The sequence below is a fragment of the Lontra canadensis genome, unplaced genomic scaffold (genome assembly GCF_010015895.1).
Source record: "Lontra canadensis isolate GAN:19392208 unplaced genomic scaffold, GSC_riverotter_1.0 scaffold38, whole genome shotgun sequence".
Taxonomy (NCBI): Eukaryota; Metazoa; Chordata; class Mammalia; order Carnivora; family Mustelidae; genus Lontra; species Lontra canadensis.
Window position 1 is genome coordinate 16,858,403 of NW_022631032.1, and position 27,510 is coordinate 16,885,912.

The 27,510-nt window shown below is 36.5% G+C and overlaps 1 protein-coding gene across 1 annotated transcript in view; it reads left to right on the plus strand.

Moving 5' to 3' along the window:
* The first annotated feature begins 434 nt into the window (after positions 1-434).
* PIK3R4 (phosphoinositide-3-kinase regulatory subunit 4) overlaps positions 435-27,510 on the plus strand; it is an 82,316-nt gene continuing 55,240 nt past the window's right edge. Inside the window, exons 1-6 of the mRNA XM_032869721.1 lie at positions 435-950; positions 1,723-2,499; positions 9,783-9,916; positions 11,725-12,307; positions 15,910-16,044; positions 17,616-17,837. Of these exons, the coding sequence (XP_032725612.1) occupies positions 1,767-2,499; positions 9,783-9,916; positions 11,725-12,307; positions 15,910-16,044; positions 17,616-17,837 (1,807 nt within the window). The 5' untranslated portion in view covers positions 435-950; positions 1,723-1,766. The remainder of the gene's footprint in view (positions 951-1,722; positions 2,500-9,782; positions 9,917-11,724; positions 12,308-15,909; positions 16,045-17,615; positions 17,838-27,510) is intronic.

Sequence of the window (27,510 nt, forward strand, 5' to 3'; positions counted from 1 at the left end):
ATTACAAAATTTCTTTTGGGGGGCAATGAAAATGTCCCCAAATTAAATTATAGAGATGATTGAACCACTCTGTAAATATATAAAAAGCCGCTGATTTGTATGTTTTAAACAGGTGTACTTTATAGTATGTAAATTATATCTCAATAAAGCTCTGAAAAAATTCACCTTCGGATATATTAACTTTCCTAAATAAAACTGTGAATTCTCTTAAAGAACCCCGTTCTGGGGATGCCAGAACGATAGAAGTTTAGGGAACGTTAGAAGACCAGGATGGGAAATAAATTGACAGAACAATTTCCTTCCTTCCTCCAGGTGCTTAGAATGAGGCCACGCCCTTCCTCCGTTTCCTAGCAACCAACTCCCGTGCCACATGCTCTCTTCCTCAACGCTTTCTCTGTCGTCACTTCCGCCCTATAACAGGAAGTGAGGTCAGAGCCGGCAGCTTTCCCGGGAGTTCGGCGTTTACGGTGTCTGCCTCAGCCGAAGAAGTGGTATTTCCCTGCAACTGGCAGCCTCCCGCTGTATCCGGGTCCCACCTGCCCGCCTGGTGGTGAGGCTCAAGAGGAGTGTAGAGGTGTTTGAGGTTCCAGAGATCCGCGCGAGAGGAGGGTGAGGCCCGGGAACGCATGGCTCTCGGGGCAGAGTAGAGGACCGGCGGGGGCAACTCTCTGGGTATCTGGGCATCCCTTCAGCTTAGCTTCGTTTATCTACTGCGGCACCGGGAGTTTTTCACTTCTCCGCGGACCAGCTTGGTTTCTGGAAATTGGCACTTTTCGGCCTCGCTCCCCCAACGTCCCACCTGCTGCCTTTGAAGGAAGACCCCTCATACGGAAGGCTCGTCCAAGGCTCGCTGGGCTGCTGACTCCCAATCCCGCGCAGACCCAGAAGTGATTCGTCATGACCTCAGTGTGAGCTAGTGACCGACTTGTGACACTTTTCAGAGTCCTAGGGTAAATGTTTATATATGCGCATGGCCGTGTGTGTATGAGTGTCTTTTTTATCCTGCACATTATGAGCTAGGAGAACCCTGGGCTGTGTTTAACAAGTGTGTTATTTTAGTTTACTTTTCTTTAACGTCTCTGCCATGGTTTCTTCCTTGTTCTTGCACGTCAAACAACTTTATGCCGTCTGTTAGTTGGTGGGAACCAGCAGACTGGAATTAGGCTGGAAGGGCCCAGGAGTTACTGATTTAAATTTTTTTTTTTTTATTTTGGCTTGTTCTTTGAGGAGTTCAGTGACCTATTTGATTTAGGCGATTTTTAGTCCGTTTTAAATTTTTATTTTTAATTATTATTACTTTAAAAAAATTTTTTTTAAGTTTTTAATGTGTTTGTGTCTTACATCCAAGACCACAGGTTCTTCATGGACAAAGACTGTGTCATATAATACTGTTGTGACCCTCATAGTCCCAAGCACAATGCTGAACGCATAGTAAAGGCTCGTTAATTTTTAAATTTAAATGGAAGAAAATACACATTCTAACATTTTCAACTTAATATTGAAGGGGTCTATTTAAATATAGTTCAGCTCCTGGAAAGGACAACATAAAATAACAAGATCTTTTTAGAGAAATGGGTTTAAAACTTAGAGCTGCCTAGAATACTAGATACGGTGCTTTCAGTGAAAGAGAAATATGGTGCATCTATCTTTTAGGAAGAGAATACATAAATAATGGTTTCCTTGCTTGTATCTTTTCTTCTTCTTTTCTCTTTTTTTAAACAGGTATAGTATCCTGACTTACTGACCCAGAGGAACTTGCTGACATTATGGGAAATCAGCTTGCTGGCATTGCTCCTTCCCAGATCCTTTCTGTGGAGAGTTATTTCTCAGACATCCATGACTTTGAATATGATAAGAGTCTGGGAAGTACTCGGTTTTTTAAAGTTGCTCGAGCGAAGCACCGAGAAGGCCTCGTGGTTGTGAAGGTCTTTGCAATTCAGGATCCCACATTGCCTTTAACCAGCTATAAACAGGAGCTGGAGGAACTGAAAATAAGGCTTCATTCTGCACAGAACTGTCTACCTTTTCAGAAAGCAGTAGAAAAAGCATCTGAGAAAGCAGCCATGCTCTTTAGGCAATATGTGCGAGACAACCTTTATGATCGCATCAGTACCCGTCCGTTCTTAAATAACATTGAGAAGCGTTGGATTGCTTTCCAGATTCTGACTGCTGTGGACCAAGCACACAAATCTGGAGTCCGTCATGGGGACATCAAGACTGAGAATGTAATGGTCACCAGTTGGAATTGGGTCCTTCTAACTGATTTTGCTAGTTTTAAGCCCACTTATCTTCCAGAGGACAACCCAGCAGATTTCAACTATTTCTTTGACACTTCACGGAGGAGAACTTGCTATATTGCTCCTGAACGTTTTGTTGATGGTGGATTGTTTGCCACTGAGTTAGAATACATGAGGGATCCTTCAACTCCGCTTGTAGACTTAAATAGTAATCAGAGAACAAGAGGAGAGTTGAAGAGGGCAATGGATATCTTTTCAGCAGGTATTTGAATTGGTCGAATTTGCCAAGGGGGGATGCGCATATATTTTAACTTGAAACATTGAACTGTAGCTTTTAGAAAATCCCTTATGTTGAAAAATTATTTTCTTGGTATTTCATACATTGTTCATTATTCAGATAGATATAGCAGTCTTTCTTTGGACATGTTTAAGTGCCTAGGAAATGCAGAGTGGTTCATTTATTCAAATATTTCAGAAATATTTGAATTCTTCTGTATGTATTAGGCACTTTTTTAAAAAAAAGTAAACTTTTTTTTTTTTTTTTTTTAAAGTAAACCCAGTGTGGTGCTCAGACTCATGACTCACAATCAAAAGTTGCATGCTCTACCCACTGAGCCAGCCAGGTACCCCAAGGCACTTTCTTTAGCGCTGGAGATGGATGGATAATTATGTCCCTCTTTTCAAGGTGTTTACATTTAATGGGGAAATGGATATGATATTGAAAAAGGACATTTCAATGCAGTGTGATTTGCTGTGGTGGTTATAAGCACAGGGTGCTGTTATAGGAGCATAAAAATATTAGTATCCATGGTGTGGGTAGAGAGTCAGTAGCAGGAAAGGCCTCTTTATTGGAAGATGGTATAAATTTTTTAAAGATTTATTTTAGAGAGTGTGCTTGCTTGAGTGAGTTAGGGGAGGGACAGAGGGAGAAAATCTTCAAGCAGACTCCCCACTAGGCAGGGAGCTTGACATTGGGCTCATTCTGAAGACGCATGAGATAGATCATGACTTGAACTGAAACCAAGAGTCAGATGCTTAACTGACTGAGCCAACCAGTCACCCAGATGATTTTAAGAGAACTGAAAGAAGATTGGGAGCTAACTATGGCAAAGATAGCTTGTTTCAGGCACAGAGTGTTGCTTATACAAAGACTTGAACATCCGAGCACGAGGACATTTTAAGTAGTTTATTATATTATATAGAGTGTAGAGTGTGAGGTAAGCAGGCCCCAGATCAGAAAGGGTCTGGCATGCCCATGCTACCGTACAGGGGCATTATCAGATAAATATTTTAGATAAACGCTGTAGCATGGAGAGTGGATAGTGGGGGAGCTACCTTATAGATGGGAAAACCGGCTAGAAGTAAACTGCCATAGTCCAGAAAGGATAGGACCCTGACAAGCTTAAAGTTGTGACAGAATTGGAGAGGGAGTGGAAAAAAGAATACTTCAGAGATAATTAATAGGTAGAATTGTTAGGACTTGGTGATTGATTGGTAGGTGAAGTCAAGAACACTCCTTTCACCCTGGCATGGGAAATTGGGTGGATTGGCAATGGTGGTCACGGACATAAAAGAAATGGGGGGAAGAACAGGTAAAGGGGGTGAGAAGATGATGAAGTCTCTGTTAGGTATGTTGAAGGTGTCTGGGGGATATCCAGGAGAAGATGTACAATAGGCAATTGGTTATAAAGGTTTGTTGCAGAGAGAATTGGGATGGAGGTGGAGATTTCGTAGTTACCAGGAAATAGATAGTAATTGTAGCTAAGGGAATGAGTTTGTAACTAGGAAGAGTTTGTAAAAAAGTGATTCCTAAGCTTTTTTGGGATCCCCTTAAAGATTTTGATGCAGTCAGTGCCCTTCTTCTCTAGAAGAAAATACCATGCATTAATATACATTATTTCACATACCCAGACCACTTCAAGCCAGGCTATAGATTCTAGATTCTCTATGAACTTTTGGGAAGAAAATGGGCTGAAAATGGTATCCTGAAGAAAAACTGTGTGAGCTCTGCATCAGTGCCATTTTTCATGAATTTTGCCAAGGTTGGGTGCTGCAAAGAAAATGTAAATTGAGCTGTATTTTAGATTACTTAGGAAAAGTAACATAATTAATGAAGAAATGTATTTCATTGAGGGTAATGAACAAGAATTGTTACTACAGACCTGTCCATTCAGCTCACTAATATGTGTCCCAAGATAATACTGAGGGGTATTTTTTGGTAAGCTAGGGTTATCCTCCAGGCTGTGTAAATAACAGGATTAGAAGTTTAATTCATCGGATTCCTGACTTTTTTTGACCAGTGAATTTATCTAAATTTTTGGCAAACCATTTTTATTTTTAAAATTATGATTTTATAAATAGGATTCCTTTAGCTTAGAAATTTGAACACTTTTTAATCTCGGGATCATTTATAGGCTTTTTTTAAACTGAGGTATAATAGGCACATATTACATCCCTGTGACTTATTTATTTAATAACTGGAAGTTTGTTGGAGTTTTAAAATTTCAAGGGTCGATGCAAAGTTTATATTTATGCTTTCTGTGTGCATTATAGTTTCATAAACTTACTCAGCATTTTTTTTTCCCAGACCAGAGTCTACACCGTAGAGGCCCTTTCATTTTTTTTGAAAGAGGTGGGTGGGATCTGTCCACCTCTCCTAAGATTTGATGTAGGCTCTTTGGGTTTTGAATGTTACTTTTCTCCATTTTGATGGATATCCTTGGTTCCTGGCTGCTAGTTTTGGAGAAGGTATATATTCTCTGTCTCTGGTCATATAAGTGGGCAGGATGCTTTTCCTGGAGATCTTTCATTCATTTGCTTGACAAATATTTGAGTATTATCTGTTATGTATGAGACACTGTGTTGTTACATGTTGGGGGTACAGCTCTGAAAAAGACTGATGAAGTTTTTACCCTTAAGGAGCTTATGTTCTAGTGGAGTAGAAAGAGAAACAAGGAAAGAAGTTTATTTTCATGAGTGATAAGTGCTGTGATGGAGTTAGGACTTTTAAGTGTTATGACAAAGGTTGGTGGGAGACTACTTTAGATAAAATGGTCAGAGAAGACCTCTATGAGAAGGTGATATTTGAGCTGATACCTGAATTATAAGGACTTAGTGTTGATGAAGACACTGAACAATCTGTTCCATAGGGAAATACCACCTAATAACACATTTTCCAGAACAATATTCTAAAAGTTGCAAGAAAAAAGTCCTGTATTCACCTCTATTAGTTTGCTAGGGCTGCCATGACAAAATATCCCAGACTTGGTAACTTAAAGAAAAATTTATTTTCCCTCCATTCTAGAGGCTGAAGTCCAGGATCAAGGTGCCAGCAGGAGTCATTTCTCCTGAAGCCACTCTTTTTGGGTTGCAGATGGCTGCCTTCCCACTGTGTCCTCACATGGTCTCTTCCTTGGTGCACCTTCTTAAAAGATCACGTATAATAATGGACGTATGACCTCATTTAACTTAAGTTACCTTTTTAAAGGCCTATCACCTGTATTTAGTCAGGTTACAGGTACTGGGTGTTAGGGCTTAAATATATGAATTTGAGGGAGAGAAGAGAGATAATTCAGCCCATAACAAACCCCATTTAGTTGTAAATAGTTAAATGTCGCTATGTTTTTTTCTGACTTTTTACTTGGAAATTATTTCATACTTAAAAAATTTAAAAACTTGCAGAAGAGAATCCCCAGATTCACTTGGTTGGCATTTTGCTCCACTTGCTGTATCACCTATACATTCTTTTTGCACCCCAACCCACCCTCATGTTTTTTTAATGACTAAATTACATATATTGTGGCCCTTTGCTTCTGAATACTTCAGTATATATTCCCTAAGATCCTAGTCTGTTACATAACTCTTACGTAATTGTATGTTGCAGTTATCAACTGCAGCAAATTTAACATTGATAAAATAATTTACAGTTTTAGTTCTAATTTTGTTTTTGAGCCATTAATGTCCCTTTTAACATTTTAACTGCTCCAGGTCAGGACCCTGTCTAGGGTTTATAGCATTTAGTTGTCCTCTCCCCTTAGCTTCCTTTGATGTGGAACATCTTCATAGTCTTTTTTTGTCATCACGACATTGACATTTTTTGAAGAATACTTCTCTCCTTAAATTTTTTAAAAATAATTTTTGTACTTTTTATTTTAAGTGATAGAAGTTGCAAAAATAGTGAAGAATGCTTCTCCCAGTTTCCCTGCTAGTGATATCTTATATGACCAGTCTGACCTCAAAATCTGGAATTGACAGTGGAGCCTTATTGTTAACTGGATACAGACTTTATTCAGTTTTCACTGGCTTTCACCTGCATTTTGTGTGTGTGTGTGTGCGTGCGCGCGCGCGCAAGCGCACACATGTGCTCAAGCAGCTCACTCCACCCCTTTGTTTTTTCATAGAATGTACCTCATTCAGGGTTTGTCCGATTTCTCCTTTTGATTAGATTCAGGTTATTCATTCTCCATGTACTGTATATGTGATGATACATTTTCACAGTATCACATCTAGAGACATATGGTGTCTGTTGGTGATGTTAATTTTGATCACCTGGTCAAGGTCTTGCCTGATTCTCCCCTCTCTAGTTACCTTCTGTTTTTTTAGTCTCTTGCAACTAGTAAGGAGCCTGTGGGAAGAAACTTTTAAGACCATGCAAATACACTGTCAGTCATAACAACTTACTTCCTGATTTGGCATTCGTTGCTGATTCTTGCCTGATGGTTGCAAATGATGATTTTCCAACTCTAGTACTTCCTCCACATTCAGCAGTAGGCCCTCAGCATTCTGGCATACTCAAGTGTTCTCTCTTTCCCCTCATTTTTTTCTTTTAATTTATTATTGGTATGGACTTATTCATTTTTGCACCCAGTTTGTCAGTGCCTATATTCATCAGGAATATTGGTCTGTAGTTTTCTTTTCTTGTGATATCTTTGTCTGGTTTGGTATCAGGGTAATTTTGAATGAGTTGGGAAGTGTTCCCTCTTCTATTTCTTTGGGACAATTTGTGAAGGATTATTAAGTATTTTAACACTTGATAGATTGAAGCCTCTGTTAAGTGTTAGGCTTTTCTTTTGTGGAGTGTTTATTATTCTGTTTCTTTACTTATGAAGTCTATTCAGATTTTCTGTTCTTTTTAAGTCAGCTTTGGTAATCTGTGTCTTTCCAGGAATCTGTCCATTTCATTTAGGTTATCTAATTTCTGTGCATACAGTTGTTCAAAATACAGTTCTTTTTCATTTTTGTAAGGTTGGTGGTGTGTCTCCTTTTTCATACCTTAATTTAGTAGTTTGAGACATCTGTCGTCTTAGTAGGAGCCTGTCAATTTTGTTGAGCTTTTTAAAGCACCAACCTTTGAGTTTGTGGATGTTCTCTATTGTGTTTTATTCTCCGTTTCACAAATTTCCATTCCAGTCTTTATTATTCCTTTCCTTCTGTTTGCTTTGGTTTTAGTTTACTTTTCTTGTTTCTTAAGGTTAAGATTAGATTATTGTCCTGCACTCTTTTAAAATACAGGTGTTTATAGTTACACATTTCCTCTCAACACTGTCCTAGTTGCATCCCATACGTTTTATATGTTGTGTTTTCATTTTCATTAATCGCAAAGTAATTTTCAAATTCTGTTTGATACATTGGTTATTTAGGAGTGTGTTGTTTAATTTCTACATATATGTGAATTTTTCAGGCTTTCTCTGTTATTGATTTCTTATCCCATTGTGGTTTGAAGGACTTGATTTCTATGATTTCAATCCTTTTAAACTTACTGAGGCTTGTTCTATGGCTCAGCATGTGATCTAACCTGGGAATTGTTCCATATGTACCTGAGAAGAATTTGTATTTTGCTGTTGTTGGGTGGAGTGTTCTTTTGATGTCTGTGTTAGATCCAGTTGGTTTGTAATGTTGGTCTGGTTTTCTATTTTCTTCTTGCTTATGATATTTCTAATAGCTATTTTAAGTCTTTTATTCTAAAACTTGACACAGATTGGTAGAGATTAATATAAGAACTTTATTATGTGTTAGGAACTGTTTTAATTCTTGGAAATTATTTAGTGAACAAAATTAGGTGAAAATCCTTTCCTCATGAAGTTTGCATTCTAGTAGGTATACTAGATAGTAAAGAAAAAAAATACATGATATATTTAATTTGGCAGTTGGTGCTGTGGGGAAAAAATAGCAGGGAAAGGGAAAAGGGAATATGCAGAAGAATAGGCAAGAAGAATGGGGTAGTTGTGGTGGTGGGGCTTGCAATTTTAAACTGGATAGTTTACATAACTGCTAATATCCTAAATTATATTTGATGAAGGATCTTAAGGAGGTGGAGGTATAGGTGGACATTTGAGGGAGTAGCATTCTAGGTAGAGAGACCAGCAGATGCAGAGGCTATGAGCTAAGGTTATTTAAGGATCTCTATAAGACCTGTGAAACGCAGGGGTGCCTGGGTGGGTTAGACGGTTGAGTGTTTGATTCTTGATTTCAGCTCAGGTTATGATCTCAGAGTCATGATATCAAGCCCCACAGGGGGCTCTACATTGAGTTTGGAGCCTGCTTAAGATTCTCTCTCTCGGGACGCCTGGGTGGCTCAGTTGGTTGGACGACTGCCTTCAGCTCAGGTCATGATCCTGGATTCCAGGGATCGAGTCCCTCATCGGGCTCCCAGCTCCACGCGGAGTCTGCTTCTCTCTCTGACCTTCTCCTCGCTCATGCTCTCTCTCACTGTCTCTCTCTCTCAAATAAATAAATAAAATCTTTAACAAAAAAAAAATTCTCTCTCTCCTTCTGCCACCCTACATCCCACATGCATGTACACGCTCTCTCTTTCTCTCTTAAGAAAAAATATTTGTGAAATGCAGGTCATACAGTGATGCAGTGAAACTGTTTTGTCCTTTTTGGAGTGTAGATAGATTTTTTGTATTCCCTGTTTGAAGATTATGTGAGTGCCTAATGATTTGGTTATCTTTCCTTCTTTTTCTAGTCTTACACCTATACTTCATAGCACTCTTCACACATTTGTTCATGGGTTTATTTTATGTCTGTCTTCCTAGAACGAAAGCTTGATGAGGGCAAGGATTTTATCTATTATATGCACTGCTAGTGTCTAGTGTATAGTAGATACCTAATAACTTTTAGTTTGATACTGAATAAATGAGTTGTCAGATAATGACTTTTCAGTTCCTTATGGACTTAATTTCTAAAGTAAGTCCATACTTTAAAAAAATTACCTTTCTTGTAACTTGTATTCTATCTCTAAATATATGTATGTATATATTATATGCAAACATATTCATTTTAAATTAGAGAACTAGGAAGTAATTTTATTTTTTTTTTAAGATGGAGAGATAGTGGGATTCTTTTGACTTTACACTTTCAGAAACTGATGATAAGGCAATAGACATTTTCCTTGTCTTGTGTGACCGTAGTTGTATGATGCATTAAAATTTTTAATTCAGTTTACTTTGGGCTTTTCATTTTGAGTTTTGTGAATTCTCTCAGTTCTACAATAAAGGTATCTTGCATTGCATTTTTAATGGAATTATATCTGTTATTTTGCAGGTTGTGTTATAGCTGAGCTTTTTACAGAAGGTGTACCACTGTTTGATCTCTCTCAACTTCTGGCTTATAGAAATGGACAGTTTTTCCCGGAACAAGTGCTAAATAAAATTGAAGATTGCAGTATCAGAGAATTGGTAACTATGCTACAAGTATTCCCCATTAGGTTTTAATAGAATTGTGTTTTCACTTTTGCATTAGACAGCTCTCTGGAATTTTATGAATTTGGAACAAAGAAATAAAGCCCCATAGACAATTATGAACAGCCTTTTTTTATTTACTTTGTTAGGGAGAAGTGTATAATACTTTACCTCTTTTCAGGCACAGAGCTCATTTGATTAAATTTTATATATATATAAAACATGCATAATGTTATGCATACACACACATCTTCAGCTCTGCTTTGGACAGATTTGGGAGGAAGTAAAGTGGAGCTTGGAGATTAGAGATATTGTCTAGAATAGAGCTTGCTAGTAAGAAATCAAGAAGACCTATCTAAAATGAAAGACAGGAAACATCAACTTGAATATAATACAGTAGTATAGGGCCATTTCATATAGAAACAGCTCGTTTGGTATGTCTCTCTTGAGGCTGTTCTGGATGGAAGGCTATAGAATCATTAGTATAGCAGAAGAGAAGTGAGGAGTTTTGTGGGTCACATAAGCCAAAAATCCACCTTACTGTTTGAGGGGATCTTTATTTAAAGTCCATCAATACAGTAACTGATGACTTTAAAGATGATGACTCTCAGTCTTGGGAAGTTGTAGTATATTAAAATATTCTATAATAAAGTAGGGAAGTATAGAATACATTTTAATTTCTCTTATAAATGGCAAATATTAAAAAATAAGATGTTTTAGAGGAAGCCAATTTAGCTCATGTTTGGTGAACTGTGCACTAGTTGGTGTACCTGGCTGTTCTGTCTTTGGGTATGGCACTCATTTGTCATGTTACATTGGCTGAGTGACTTCTTGAACTTGGGCCTGTATTTTCTTAACTATGGAAGGAGTGAATCTGATGAATCTTTAAGGCTTAATCTGAATGTAAAAGGAATTCTATTTAAGTCACTTCTGGTATTTATAGTGCATATGAGTCCTTGCAAGTTCAATGCTAGGTCCCTATTTGAAATATAAACAGAAAACTCAAATAACTAGATATATTTTTATGATATTTTAAGTATTTAAATAATGACTGATTGACTCTGAAGATCTAGGAAAAATTAAACTATGCTCTGTATATTGAAAGAAAATTAGTTCCCTAAGATGTCAGAAAACACATAATAAGTTCAGGTTAGGTACATTTCCTTTCTAGGGTTTGTAGGATTTAACATCTCTTACACTACTTGAGAAGTTTAAACCACTGATCCCCTTTTTGACTAGATCCTAGAACTACACTTAAACCATGTATTCCCTTGGACTTGTGGTATTAAGACTCTAAATCAGAACTCTGATATGTAAATAGATTTTAGTGGTACTGTGGTTCTTTGAATCGTGTATAATTTTATATGTAAAAATTTTGTGTATACAATTTTTTTCTGGAGAAAATCCCATTGTTTTCTTTAGATTCTCAATGATATTACCGTACTCAAAAATGTTTAAGAATCCTTGAGTGGTGGGCAGTAATGTATTACTCCCCTGTCTTAATAATTCGGGAATACTGAACAAGGTATATCTCTTTATGTGTCTGGGCCATTTGTAATACTATATAATATTACAATAGTAATTTGTAATTACTATATAATTTCCTGTTGCTTTGCAGGATGGTAGTAGAGTCCCATATTGCTTGTAGTCAGGTTCTGAAAGTAGCTTGAAAGGTGAAGATTGAGAAGAGTCAGAGTTACCTCAAAAATTCTTTATGTCGTGTTTAAGTTGCCCTTGTAGCTTTCATCTGATTTAACCTGCTGTTCTCAAATCTATTTTTTACTCCTTTTCTCCCCTTGGTGTAGGTAACTCAGATGATTCACCGTGAGCCAGATAAACGTTTAGGGGCAGAAGATTACCTAAAGCAGCAGCGTGGCAATGCCTTTCCTGAAATATTTTACACATTCCTTCAGCCCTACATGGCCCAGTTTGCCAAAGAAACATTTCTTTCTGCAGATGAGCGCATTCTGGTTATACGGAAGGATTTGGGCAACATTATTCACAATCTCTGTGGACATGATCTGCCAGAAAAAGCAGAAGGAGAGCCTAAGGAAAATGGGCTGGTTATCTTGGTGTCTGTTATAACGTCCTGTCTGCAGACCCTTAAATACTGTGATTCCAAACTTGCTGCTTTGGAACTTATTCTCCATTTGGCCCCAAGATTAAGTGTAGAAATTCTTTTGGATCGTATTACTCCATATCTTTTGCATTTCAGCAATGACTCTGTTCCTAGAGTGAGGGCTGAAGCCTTGAGGACGTTGACCAAAGTTCTTGCTCTTGTCAAAGAGGTTCCTCGCAATGATGTCAATATCTATCCGGAATATATTCTGCCAGGCATAGCCCACTTAGCCCAAGATGATGCTACTATTGTTAGACTAGCCTATGCTGGTAAGAACTTATTGTCCAAGTAATAGCTGCTCATATTTTTGAAGTTAGTGACTATAATATCTCTTGTTTCTCTGATTTCTCTGGGAATTCTGAGAGTGAATTATAGTCCTTAAACTATTTGTGTACATTTTGATAATTTTCATAAGTGATCTATCTGTCCCTGGGACTCAACTTTTGGTTGTACTCATTTTTGAAGTGATCAGAATTATCAAGTGAAAAATATGTAATATAGAATCCTATGATTTTACTGAGTATACTACATTTAATTTGGAGTGAGACTAATGTTTACAAGTATGTTCTGATTGAGTGTGTTTAGGTCTTTGTAAAGTTTCTCTGAACAGATATGCTAATTTGAATATCAGCTTTAGGATACAAATCTTTTGCTGTTCAAAAAGATGAATTTTGCTGGATAATTTGGTTTTTAAAAAACCTAGCCTATTACCAGATTTTAAAGTCCTTTTAGTTACTGTAGTGCTTAAGGTGTGTGGCTTCTTTGTGTTGAGGTTATAACACATCTACTTGTTTTACTTGTAATTCTTACTCATAAAATTAAGTGATACAGATTCATGTTTTTTAGCTCCCCAAATTAATTCTATATACTTCTTTCTGTATGGAAAATGTCACTGAAGCATTAACATAATTCATAATTTATTTCTAATATAATATGTAAAGCAGAGATTGTTTTGGTTTCTGTAAATAGTACATAAAGTGTGGTGGTGATATTGCCACTTTTTTGAAAGGTACTTGCTAGGTTTATTAAATTTACAATTGTCTATCATTATTTCAATGGAACATACAAAAAATGGTTGCTGGACTCTGGCCTTATCTCTAGGTACATTCACTGAGTGGTGGTTGTTGCATTTTTTTTTCTTCCCTATACATATATTTTTATTTGTATTTATCCATTGCCTATTATTTATGGCTTGGTTTCCATAACTGTATAGGTGCACATGTCAGGCCTAGAAAATTCAGGATTTCTTTAAGACATGTACATTTGAGTTTACAATTTGTAACAAAGTATATTTATAAGTAACTTGGCAAACATAATTAAACTAGAAAAATTTAAATAAAAGTTTATAGGTTTTAAAAACAAACTGTATCTTTCTTTAGAGTTTTGTGACCTACTCTTGGTCTTAGTTTGTTCTCAGTTGTGTTAAATGGATAAGGTTCTGAAGTGTAGGTGCTATGTTAACAGAGTGACAACCAATTACTAATAGTGATAGCATAAATATAATAGCTACTGTTTATTGAAAACTCCATCAGGGCATCTGCTCAGGGTTGCAGGGATTAGCTGCAAGAGATATATAAATTTTAAGATAGATTCCAGATTCTAAGATACATGGATTCTGAGATTCTAGGATCTATATATTTTTTGCAACTAATCCTTGCAACAGCTTTGAGCAATAGATGCTATATTACCTTCATTTTACAAGTGAGGAAATTGGAAATGGGAGAAGCTAGACAATATGACCTAAATGTATCTGGTTTCATTCTTTCTCAGTTCTCAGAGCTGCTGGTCTTTACCTTGACTCTGAAACACTCTGCTTTTCTTTGATCTTCTGGGTCTCTATGGTGAGAGTCTGTGGTAACCAGGGTCCATGCTGGTACCTTGTAGTGTCCCTTCATTATGGTTTAGTGCAGGATAAACCTGCCTGTTTTTCAGTTGAGCCAGAAGTCTATTTGAACTTTTATGGTTAAGTATAATTAAACCACACATGTCAGTAACTTTAAAAGTTTAAAATCAGTTTTTAAATGTCTTTTACAGTGTTCTTTTTAAACTCAGAGGTGGTATAGATTTGTATCTTGTGTAAACTTTCAAGTGTATTGTGGTTTATGAACTTAAATGGGGGAAATAGGCATAGATCTACTCAGATTTTAGAAGTGCCCAGGAAAGTAAGAGACTTTTCCTCATAAAGATACATCCATTAACGTGGGGTGGGGAGCATTCATCTAGAATTTGACTTGTTATCAGAGGATGGCCCAAACTCTTCCCATCTTTAGGGCAGGCATTATGGCAGGCATTATAGGGTATTCACGTCTTGGGTACTTAGAGGTAAAGTTTTGTTCTTCAGAACAGTTTTGAACCTGTTGAGGGTCAGGGCAGGGTATAGTGGGGCTATAAGACAAAGGTAATCACTGCATTTGATAGACTGAGCAACTCAACTCTTGTGATATGCACCTCAATTGTAGTGGTATTAAAAATTTAAGGAAAAAGTGAGTCTTGAAATTAATAAAGTGAGGCAGTTAATTAAGCTTTATGTTCAGTGCCATTTACTGCTAAGGAAAAGAGTGCAGTCTTAGGCTGGTATGGACATATGTTAAGAAGCACAGAAATGGGGGTGCCTGGGTGGCTCAGTGGATTAAGAAGTGAGAAATGGGAGGGAAAGAAGGATAGAGACACAGGCCTCATTAAGAAAATGGAAGGGAGAAGAAAGTGTAAGCAGATCTGATAGCAAATGTGACAGCACAAATTAGAAGTAGATATTTTCACAGTGCTAAGGAATATCAGACAGTCTTAGGAGAGAATGCAACTGTAGAAATGCAGCAATCTCACACTTTGGTTCATAAGAACTTCAGAGTATCACAAGGAAGGCAATCTAATAATGGTTGATTCAGTTTGGTAATAGCTCTTTGAGGTAGATGTGACTTATGTATATGTGAAGTATACTCCTGTGTTAAGCAGCAGTAAGTGTTGGGGGCTGAGATTGGAGCTGAGATTTAAGCCGGGGTCTGTGTGATTCTGAAGTCTGTGTGATACTGAAAATAACAGTTTAGCCCGTTATTTTAATCTGAATGTTTCTCTTTTAGTCTAATGTATGTATCTCACCTGTTAAGATACTGTTCCTAGGTCTCTGTCGAAGGGTTAAGCTTTTCCCTTAGTAGATTTGAATGCTTGTTTTATGCTATTTTTGTATTTTTTCATAGTTTTATTGAGATCTAATTGACCTACATCACTGTATAAGTTTAAGGTATAAAGTGTAATAGTTTGACTTCACATATTCTGAAATGATTACCACAAGTTTGGTTGGCTTCCATCCTCTCATATAGGTACAATAAAAAGACGCAAAAACAGAAAAAAAGAATTTTTTTCTTTGTGATGAGAACTCTTAGAATTTGCTCTCTTAACTTTCATATGTATCATATAGCAGAGTTAACTATAGTGTTTACGCTATACATTTTTGTATTTTTAAAAGAAGTTTATGTTTTATTATTAAAACTGTTAGTTATAGGGGTGCCTTGGGAGGCTCAGTTCGTTAAGTGTCTGCCTTTGGCTCAGGTCATGATCCCGGAGTCCTGGGATCAAGCCCCCTGTTGGGCTTTGTGCCCAGTGGGGAGTCTGCTTCTCTCTATACCCATTAACCTGCTCATGCTCTTTCTCTCTCACTTGCTCTCTTTTCTCAAATAAATAAATAAAATCTTTAAAAAAACTGTTAGTTGTAGATTATGAGATTAGTTACCAAAAATCTGATTAGGTTAAGAGCTAAATTGAAAAGTCCTACTTTTCCTCCTTAGTTTTATGATTCTTATTTATATGTATAAAGACCTGAAGGAAAAATTATTATAGGGATTTAAGATTATAATAAATTTTCCCTTTTTTATAGAAAACATAGCTCTGCTGGCTGAAACAGCTTTGAGATTCCTGGAATTAGTGCAGTTAAAAAATCTCAATATGGAAAATGACCCAAATAGTGAAGAAATAGATGAAGTTACGCATCCCAATGGAAATTACGACACAGGTAGTACGATTTTCTCTTCCAGGTTTCTTATTATTTGGAATGAATTAGTAATGTGGACTTGAAAGAAACTATCATAATTTTTGTGTAAGATGAAAGAATACCTTATGTATATAGGTGGGAAAGGTCACTGATGTTTCATTGTTCTCTCTGCTCTGTACACTATTATCTAACCAGAAAATTATCAGCTTGTTGTCAGGATTCTAAGCTCAATTTTTAGCCACAACTGATTTGTATAAACAGTAAAGCTAGCTGAATTGTATAATCCTTCTAAAATGGAAGGAAAAAAATTGACGTCATAGCCAAAGAATCTAAGCCTTTTTTCCTTATGTGAATATACTTTGAGTATCCTTAGTCATGAACTGTTTATGTCATATTGTCTATGATTTATGGATCAAACCCCACAAACACCTTTTGCTTTAAATGTATAGATGTGATGGTAAGCTCTTTGAGGTCAAAGTTCCTGTTTAAGTTTCTTTACATACAAACAACTCTTAGCAGGCTTTTAATTAATGTTTATTGAGTTAAAGATTTAGAAGTAATATGCTTAGATTTCTTTGAGCACAAGATTTTTATGCTATACACAAATGGTAATGGCTCTATTACTTGTAAGAATGATATCAATTTTAGGCAGCATATATTCTCTGCAGTTGAAGTCAGTAGAATAATTTTGAACTTAAGAATGTATCAGGAAATCGTCACTTTTTTCATGGAATTACTTAAAAGATAATACTGTCCTACATTCTGTAACCATGTAATTGGACATTTATAGATAATGAAGTTGAAGTTAGTTGTTAAACCTTTTTAGGAGTTAACCTAAAGTTTGTCTTAATGTGAACGTAGTATTTTGCTTATCAGACCACCTTTTCTCTTGACAGTGGCTGCACCAGGAGCGACCTCTGCCCTCATGCATTTAGCCAACAGATAATTGTTAAACATAATTTCTGCACTAGAAATATAGTGGTGAATAAGACAGAAAAGATCCTTCTGTTGAGCTTACATTTTAGAAGGGAAAGGAAGGAAGAAGGGAGGATGGGTAGGAGATAAAGTCAGAGAAGAAGGGGGTGGCCAGATCATGTAAACCCTTGACAGGATTTGCAGTATAGTTTCTGCTTTCTAAAAATTTAGTAAACTGACCTTAGAAATGCTTTCTTAAAGTATTAAATTATGCCATCAGTTTATATCCTTAACCAGTCTAGTATGTTGAAGTTCTTGATCAAGTTGATTTTATTGGTGGCAATAAAATAAAATTTATTGGTGATTTTATTGATTGTTTTGGTGTTTCCTATAGTTTTTTTCCTTGAGCTTCAAAAATAGGTCTGTTTAGTTAATGAGATGGTAACCATGCTTGTGGCATCTGCTTATCAGGATGTTGTTCTTCAGTTTATATTTTGGTTTCCTTATCTGTCCTTCAGAGCTTGAACAGTGGAAGTATTTAGTGATTATAGACTTTTTTTTTTTGGTGGCTTCTCTGTTGTTCTGTTTCTGCAAGAAGTAAGAAAGAAGACTAGGTCTATAACTTGGGAAAAAACTGATCCTATCTTTACCTTTTTTTTCCTTTTTTTTTTTTTTAGAGCTGCAAGCCTTACATGAAATGGTCCAACAGAAAGTTGTCACTTTGCTAAGTGACCCTGAAAATATTGTGAAACAAACCTTAATGGAAAATGGAATAACACGCCTGTGTGTATTCTTTGGACGTCAGAAAGCCAATGATGTTTTATTGTCCCACATGATCACTTTCCTCAATGATAAAAATGATTGGCATCTGCGTGGAGCTTTTTTTGATAGTATAGTTGGTATGTTTTTCTATTTGTTTTAAAATATATCTTTAAGATATTGAATTATTCTCTCAAACAGTATTTCCATGAGTCTGAAAATGGGTGATAAGTCTACCAATTTCATTAATGAAATAAGCTCCTAGTGTTTCTGTCTGTCTTTTATGCTGCTTTTGGATGATAAAAGTAACTTTTATCAAGGGATTGGTTAATTAAATTGTGATACACATTCATATAAAGAAATAATCATGTGGTCATTAAAAACAATGTTTTAAAAGAATATTGAATGACCTGAGAAAGTACTATGAAATTCTATTAAAGTGACCAAAGTATTGGTTCTATAAGGTAACATAACAAATCATATATTTATAAAGAAGTTGGAATATTCTAAGATTTATATAGTGATTATCTCTGGGGCGGGGTTTTAGGTGATTATTTTCTCTATGTTTTTTATATTTGTCAAATTTTTTATAGTAAGCATTCATCAGAAAGTAACTTTTACAATCAGAAAATAACAGTTAAACTTAGTATGATTGAAAATCAATTTAGTTAGGAAGAAAATTAAAGCTTGCAGGCTATGCTTTGTGTAAACTGAAAAATTAAGTAGTTTTTTTTTCCACTTTTTTCAAAATGTTACAGTTTTTATTTTGTTTGTTCATTTGTGTGGTTTTTCAGATTTCACATATAGGTGAAATCATATTGTATTTGTCTTTTTCTGACTTATTTCACTTAGCATAATACCCTCTAGATCCATCCGTGTTGTTGCAAATGGCAAGACTTCATTCTTTTTTGAGACTGAGTAATACTCCATTGTATAGATATACACATCTTTATCCATTTATCTGTTGATAGATAATTGGGTTGTTTCCGTGTCTTGGTTATTATAAATAATGCTGCAGTAAACATAGGGGTACATGTATTTTTTCAAATTAGAGTTTTTATTTCTTTTAGGTAAATATCCAGTGGAATTACTGGATCATATAGTATTTCTCTTTTTAATTTTTTAAGATACCTCTATACCGTTCTCTGAGGTGGCTGCACCAATTTACATTTCCACCAGCAGTGCTTAAGGATTCTTTTCTTCACATCCTTACCAACACTTGGTGTTTCTTGTCTTTTTGATTCTAGCCATTTTGATATGTATAAGTAGATATCTCATTGTGGTTTTGATTTGAATTTCCCTGATGATTAGTGATATTGAACATCATTTCATGTATCTGTTGGCCATCTGCATGTCTTCTTTGGTAAAATGTCTATTTAGGTCCTCTGCTCAGTTTTTAATCAGGTTATTTATTTGGGTGTTGGATTGTATAAATTCTTTATACATGGTGGATATTAACTCCAATATAAGCTACATCATTTGCAAATACCTTATTCCATTCAGTAAGTTACCTCTTAGTTTTGTTGATGGTTTCCTTCACCGTGCAAAAGCTTTTGATTCTGGTGTAGTCTCAGTTGTTTATTTTTATTTTTGCTTTTCTTTCTTTTGCTTAAGGTGATATATCTAGAACATGTTTCTATGGCCCATGTCTAAGAAATTACTCCCCTTGTTTTCTTCTAGAAATTTTATGGTTACATGTTTTACATTTAGGTATTTAATCCATTTTGAGTTTATTTGGGTGTATGGTTTAAGAAAGTGGTTCAGTTTCATTCTTTTGTATGTAGCTGTCCAGATTTCCCAGCACTGTTTATTGAAGATACTGACTTTTCGGATTGTATATTCTTGCCTCCCTTGTCATAGATTAATTGACCATTTGGGTGTGGATTTATTTCTGGGCTCTTTATCCTGTTTTATTGATGTGTGTGTTTTTGTGCCTGTACTGTACTGTTTTGATTATTACAACTTCGCAGTATATCTTGAAATCTGGGATTGTGGTAACTCCAGCTTTGTTCTTCTTTCTCAAGATTGCTTTAGCTATCTGGGGTCTTGTAAATCTATACAAATTTTAGTATTATTTCTTCGGGTTCTATGTAAAATGTTGGGATTTTGATAGGGATTGCATTGACTTTGTAGATCGTTTTGGACATCTTAATATTTTTCCAACCATGAGCTTACAGTATCTTTCCATATGTTTGTGTCATCTTCAATTTCTTTCATCAATATTTTATCGTTTTCAAATCCATTGTTTCACCTTCATGGTTAAATTTGTTCCTACATATTTTTTTAATTGAAAATTTTAAAATTTTCTTTAAAACATTTTTTTTAAAATTATTAACATATAATGTATTATTTGTTTCAGGTTACAGATCTGTGATTCATCAGTCTTACACAATACACAGCACTGACAGTACATATCCTCCCCAAAGTCCCTCACCCAGCCACCTCATCCCTTCCACCCCCCTCCACTCCAGCAACCCTCAGTTTGTTCCTAAGATTAAGAGAATCTTAATGGTTTGTCTCTCTGGTTTCTTCTTGTTTCATTTTTTCCTCTCTTCTGTTATGATCCTCTGCCTTATTTCTCAAATTCCACATATTAGTGACATCATATGATAATTGTATTTCTCTGATTGATTTACTTCGCTTAGCATAATACCCTCTAGATCCATCCATGTTGTTCCAGATGGTAAGATTTCCTTTTTTGATGGCTGCATAATATTCCATTGTATATATATACCACATCTTCTTTATCTATTCATCTGTCCATGGGCATCTGGGCTCTTCCCATAGTTTGGCTATTGTGGACACTGCTGCTATGAACAGTGCCCCTTTTGATTACTATATTTTTATCTTTGGGGTAAATAGCCAGTAGTGCAATAGCTGGTCATAGGGTGGCTCTATTTTCAACTTTTTGAGGAAATGCCGTACCATTTTCCAGAGTGGCTGCACCAGCTTGCATTGCCACCAAGAGTGCAGGAGGTTTCCCCTTTCTCCGCAGCCTCACCAACACCTGTTGTTCCCTGACTTGTTAATTTTAGCCTTTCTGACTGGTCTGAGGTAGTATCTCATTGTGGTTTTGATTTGTATTTCCCTGATGCCAAGTGATGTTGAACACTTTTTCATGTGTCTCTTGACCATTTGGATGTATTCTTTGCAGACATGTCTGTTCGTGTCTTCTGCCCATTTCTTGATTGGATTATTTGTTCCTTGGGTGTTGAGTTTAATAAGCTCTTTATAGATTTTGAGTACTAGCCCTTTATCTGTCATTTGCAAATATCTTCTCCCATTCTGTTTGTTGTCTTTTGGTTTTGTTGACTGTTTCCTTTGCTGTGCAAAAGCTTTTGATCTTGATGAAGTCCCAGTAGTTATTTTTGCTCTTGCTTCCCTTGGCTTTGGTGATGTGTCCAGGAAGAAGTTGTTGTGCCTAAGGCAGAAGAGGTTGCTGCCTGTGTTCTCAAGTATTTTGATGGATTCCTATCTCACATTGAGGTCTTCCATCCATTTTGAGTTTATTTTTGTGTGTGGTTTAAGGAAATGATCCAGTTTCATTCTTTTGCATATGACTGTCCAGTTTTCTCAACACCATTTGTTGAAGAGATGTGTTTTTTCCATTGGATATTCTTTCCTGCCTTGTTGAATATTAGTTGACCATAGAGTTGAGAGCCCATTTCTGAGTTCTCTGAGATTAGTTGACTATAGAATTGAGAGCCCATTTCTGAGTTTCCAAAGAAACAGTGTTCCTTAAATCTGTGTGCCTATTTTTGTGCCAGTGCCATACTGTCTTGATGATTACAACTTTGTAATAGAGCTTGAAGTCTGACATTGTGATGCTACCAACTTTGGTTTTCTTTTTCAACATTCTTCTGGCTATTTTGGGTCTTTCCTGGTTCCATACAAATTTTAGGATTATTTGTTCCATTTCTGGGAAAAAAGTTGATGGCATTTTCATAGGGATTGCATTGAATGTATAGATTGCTCTAGGTAGCATAGACGTTTTCACAATATTGATTCTTCCAGTCCATGAGCATGAAAAGTTTTTCCATTTCTTTTTGTCTTCCTCAATTTCTTTTATGAATATTCTATAGTTTTCCGAGTATAGATTCTTTGCCTCTTTGATTTGATTTATTCCTATATCTTATGATTGGGGTTACAATTGTAAATGGAGCAACTCCTTAATTTCTCTTTCTTCTGTCTTGTTGGTATATAGAAATGCAGCTGATTTCTGTGCATTGATTTTACATCTTGCCAGTTTACTGAATTCCTCTATGAGTTTCTAGCAGTTTTGGGGTGGAGTCTTTCTGGATTTTCCACGTAAAGTATCATATCATCTGCAGAGAGTGAGAGTTTGACTTCTTCTTTGCTGATTTGGATGCCTTTTATTTCTTTTTGTTGTCTGGTTGCTGAGGCTGGGACTTCTAGTGCCATGTTGAACAGCAGTGGTGATAGTGGACATCCCTGTCATGTTCCTGACCTTAGGGGAAAAGGTCTCAGTTTTTCCCCATTGAGAATGATATTCACTGTGGGGTTTTGTTTTGTTTTTGTGATGGCTTTTATGATATTGAGGTATGTACCCTCTGTCCCTACATTGTGAAGAATTTTAAGCAAGAAAGTATGCTGTACTTTGTCAAATGCTTGTCCTGCATATCTTGAGGGTATCATATGATTCTTAACCTTTCTTTTATTAATGTAGCATATATTGATTGAATCTACCCAGTGCAGTTTTTAACAATGAATACTAGAATAAAAATCCTTGAAAATGTCAAAAATGTGAAAGCTGAAAAATAAAGTACTCTCTTAAGACTGTGTTAAACTCTGCCCATAAAAGTAGACATTTTTAATTAAAATTACTATTTTTTGGCTTTGCAATAGTGATTTCATATACTGAGACAGCAAAGCGGCCTAAGAAGTTTATGACCTTAATTTAATGAAGAGTTAAGTGAAACATGGAATTAATGTTGCCTGTGGATACTCAGTAAGATGGCAGCCTGGCAGGATCTGGGACTCTGAGTGTCCTTCTTTCAAACCTGTGGTTAGATCAATGACCCATGAACTTTTCATGCTTGGTTTCCATCGGAGAAAGGTCAGATAGTAAGGGAATAAGAGCTTTAAGATGAATGGTCACCTAAAAGGAGAAGGGCACACAGGAGCTCTTGGTCTCATGAATTGGTCTATGTTGAATAGTCTAGAAATGTAAATCCTTGTAAAGCTTTCAAGTGATAGCTCCAAACATTATTTTTATTTCTCTCCTTTTGGATCAAGGGCAATGATAGTTTTAACTTTTAAAAAGGTTTCCATCTTCCCTGAAACTAATAATACACTACATGTTAATTAACTTGAATTTAAATTTGAAAAAATGTGATGTATCATGTTGATTTGCAAATTTGAACCACCCTTGCAGGCCAGGAATAAATCCCAGTTGGTTATAGTGAATAATCCTTTTAATATACTGTTGGATCCTATTGGCTAGTATTTTGGTGAGAATTTTTGCATCCATGTTCATCAGAGATACTGGTCTGTAATTCTCCTTTTTGATGGGGTCTTTGGTTTTGGGATCAAGGTAATGCTGACTTCATAAAATGAGCTTGGGAGTTTTCCTTCCATTTCTGTTTTTTGGAACAGTTTCAGGAAAATAGGTATTAATTCTTCTTTAAATGTTTGGTAGGATTCCCCTGGGAAGCCATCTAGCCCTGTGCTTGTGTTTGTTGGGAGATTTTTGATTATCGCTTCAATTTCCTTACTGGTTATGGGTCTGTTCAGGTTTTCTATTTCTTCCTGGTTCAGTTTAAAGTAGTTTATACATCTCTAAAAATGCATCTGTTTCTTCGAGATTGTCTAATTGTCATATAGTTGCTCATAATAAGTTCTTATAATTGTATTTCTTCAGTGTTGGTTGTGATCTCTCCTCTTTCATTCATGATTTTATTTATTTGGGTTCTTTCTCTTTTCTCCTTTGTAAGTCTGGCCAGGGGTTTATCAATCTTATTAATTCTTTCAAAGAACCAGCTCCTAGTTTTGTTGATCTGTTCTACTGTGCTTTTGGTTTCATTTATTTCATTGATTTCTCCTCTGATCTTTATTATTTCTCTTCTCCTGCTAGGTCTAGGCTTTCTTTGCTGTTCTTTCTCCAGCTCCTTTAGGTGTAAGGTTAGGTTGTGTATTTGTGTATTTGGGACCTTTCTTGTTTTTTGAGAAAGGTTAGTATTGCTGTATGCTTTCCTTTTAGGACTGCCTTTGCTGCATCCCAAAGATTTTGAACAGTTGTGTTTTCATTTTCATTTGTTTCCATGAATTTTTTAAATTCTTCTTTAATTTCCTGATTGACCCATTCATTCTTTGGTAGGATGCTCTTTAGAATGTGTTTGAGTTCTTTCCAACTTTCCTCTTGTGGTTGAGTTCTAGTTTGAAAGCATTGTGGTATGAAAATATGCAGGGAATGATCCCAGTCTTTTGGTACTGGTTGAGATCTGATTTGTGGCCCAGGATGTGATCTGTGTTGGAGAATGTTGTATGTGCACTAGAGAAGAATGTGCATTCTGTAGCTTTGGGATGAAATGTTCTGCATATATCTGTAAAGTCCATCTGGTCCAGTGTGTCATGTTAAGCCCATATTTCTTTGTTGATCTTTAGCTTAGATGATCTGTCCATTTCACTGAGAGGGTTGTTAAAGTCCCCTGCTGTTATTTTACTATTGTTGTTGTGTTTCTTTGAGTTTGTTATTAGTTGGCTTATATAATTGGCTGCTCCCATATTAGGGGCATAAGTCTTGACAATCATTAGATCTTCTTTTTGGTCAGACCCTTTAAGTATGATATAGTCTCCTTCCTCAACTCTTATTACAGTCTTTGGTTTAAAATCTAATTTGTTTAAGGATTGCTGCCCCAGCTTTCTTTTGATGTCCATTCATATGATAAATGATTTCCCCCACAACTCTTTATTTTATTTTATTTTTTTAAAGATTTTATTTATTTATTTGACAGAGAGAGATCACAAGTAGACAGAGAGACAGGCAGAGAGAGAGAGAGGGAAGCAGGCTCCCTGCTGAGCAGAGAGCCAGATGTGGGACTCGATCCCAGGACCCTGAGATCATGACCTGAGCCGAAGGCAGTGGCTTAACCCACTGAGCCACCCAGGTGCCCCTCCCCTGTACCACTTTAAATCTGCAGGTGTCTTTGGGTCTAAAAATGAGTCTCTTGCAGACAGCATATCGATGGGTCTTGCTTTTTTATCCAAACTGATACCCTGTGTCTTTTTTTTTTTTTTTTAAGATTTTATTTATTTGACAGAGAGAGATCACAAGTAGGCAGAGAGGCAGGCAGAGAGAGGAGGAAGCAGGCCTCCCACTGAGCAGAGAGCCCGATGCGGGGCTTGATCCCAGGACCCTGAGATCATGACCTGAGCCGAAGGTAGAGGCTTTAACCCACTGAGCCACCCAGGTGCTCCAGCCTGTGTCTTTTGATTAGGGCATTTAGCCCATTTACATTTTAGGGTAACTATTGAAAGATACGAATTTAGTGTCATTGTATTGCCTGTAAGGTAACTGTTACTGTATATTGTTTCTGTTACTTTTGAGTTCTCTCTTTGCTCAGAGGACCCCTTTTTCATAGGGCTGGTTTGGTGATTGCAAATTCTTTTAGTTTCTGCTTGTCCTGGAATCTTTTTATCTCTCCATTTTCAGTGACAGCCCTGCAGGATAAAGTATTCTTGGCTGCATATTTTTCTCATTTAGTACTCTGAATATATCAAGCCAGTCCTTTCTGGCCTGCCAGGTCTCTGTGGATACATCTGCTGCCAATATAATGTTTCTACTGTTGTAGGTTACAGACCTCTTTTCCCAAGCCACTTTCAGGATTTTCTCTGTCTCTGAGATTTGTGAGTTTTACTATTAGATGTTGGGGTGTTGACCTATATTTATTAATTTTGAGGGGGATTCTCTGAGACTCCTAGATTTTGTTGCCCATTTCCTTCCCCGAATTAAGGAAGTTCTCTGCTATAATTTGCTCCAGTATACTTTCTGCCCTTCCCCTCTTTTTCTTCTTGTGGGACCAATTATTCTAATGATGTTTCGCTTTATGGTTCACTTATCTCTCGAATTCTCCCCTGGTGACCCAGGAGTTGTTTATCTCTCTTTTTTCTCAGCTTCTTTTTTCTCCATCATTTGGTCTTCTTTGTCACTAATTCTCTCTTCTGCCTCATTTATCCTAGCAGTTAGAACCTCCATTTTTTATTGCCCCTCAATAGCCCTTTTTTTTTTAATATTTTATTTATTTATTTGACAGACAAAGATCACAAGTAGGCAAAGAGGCAGGCAGGCAGGGAGAGAGGAGGAAGCAGGCTCCCTGCCAAGCAGAGAGCCTGATGTGGGGCTTGATCCCAGGACCCTGGGACCATGACCCGAGCTGAAGGCAGAGGCTTTAACCCACTGAGCCACCCAGGCGCCCAATAGCCTTTTTGAATTCAACTTGGTTAGATTTTATTTCTCCAGAAAGGGATTCTCTAGTGTCTTCTGTGCTTTTTTCAAGCTGAGCTAGTATCTTTATAATTGTTATTCTGAATTCAAGTTCCAACATCTTACTAATGTCCATGTTGATTTGGTCCCTGGCAGTTGGTACTGTGTCTTGTTCTGTTTTTCTGAGATGAGTTTTTCCGTTTTGTCATTTTATTGAGAGAAGAATAGATGAATGAGAGAACAAGATGCTAAAAGGGTAACAACAACCCCAGAGAAATATACACTAAATAAATTAGAAGAGACCAGAAACCAGGGGGAAAAGAAAGAGGAAGAACGAAGAAAAAGAATATGGTCAGGCTGGTGAATAGAACAGAGCTATACACTAGAGTTTGGATGTATTTTGGTCTGTTAGATGAAACTACATCCCAAATTTTTTAAAAAAGAAAAACCTGTATATACAGAAAAATAAAGTTAAATACAATGGAGGGATGGAATAGGACTGTAAAAATGAAAAATTTAAAAAGATTTTAAAAAAGGAATTGATAAGTTGGTTGAAAAAAGAAAGAAACAGAATTAAAAATTAAAAAAAAAGAGAATGTGATCAGGCGGGTGGATAGAACAGAGACATACTAGAGTTTTGCTATATTTTAGTCTTTTAGAAGAAACTGTATCCCAAAATTTTAAAGAAAAAAATATATATACAAAAAATAAGGTTAGGTACCACAGAGGGATAGAATATGACTTTAAAAATGAGACTTTAAAAAAGATTTCAAAAAAAGAATAAGTTGGTTGAAAAAGAAATAAGAATAATTCAAAAACAAAGAAAAAGAAAAACAGAAGAAAAATAAAAGAAGATTAAAATAATTGAAGTTGAAAGACTAAAGAATCATCGGGGAAAAAGCCATGCATTTTGTATGCTGTGTTCCCCTAGTGCCAGAATTTTGCAGTTCTCATTGATGGGTGAACTTATCTTGGCTTGTTGTTTTTGCTGATCTGGAGGACCGGCCTGTTACATTAATTCTCAGATCTCTTTGCCCCAGGTGAACTGCACCACCCTTGATAGGGTCAGGCTAAGTAATTTGCTTGGGCTTGCCCTCCATAGCTTTTGTTCCCTGAAGGCTTTCTGCATAGCTTTAGAGGATAAGAATGAAAATGGTGGCCTCCAAATCTCTGGCACCAGAGGAACTGAAAGCTCAGGACCCCACTTGTCATTGAGCTCTCAAGAGAAAAGCTGTCAATCACTCCTGTCTCCCTGGTTTCCATCCGCAGTGCGTGCTCACCTGGCCTGTGACCACGCATTTCTGTCTCTGGCACATGGCCAGTTTGGAGTCTCCAAACCCAGCATATTCCAGTGGCATGCTCCACACCGC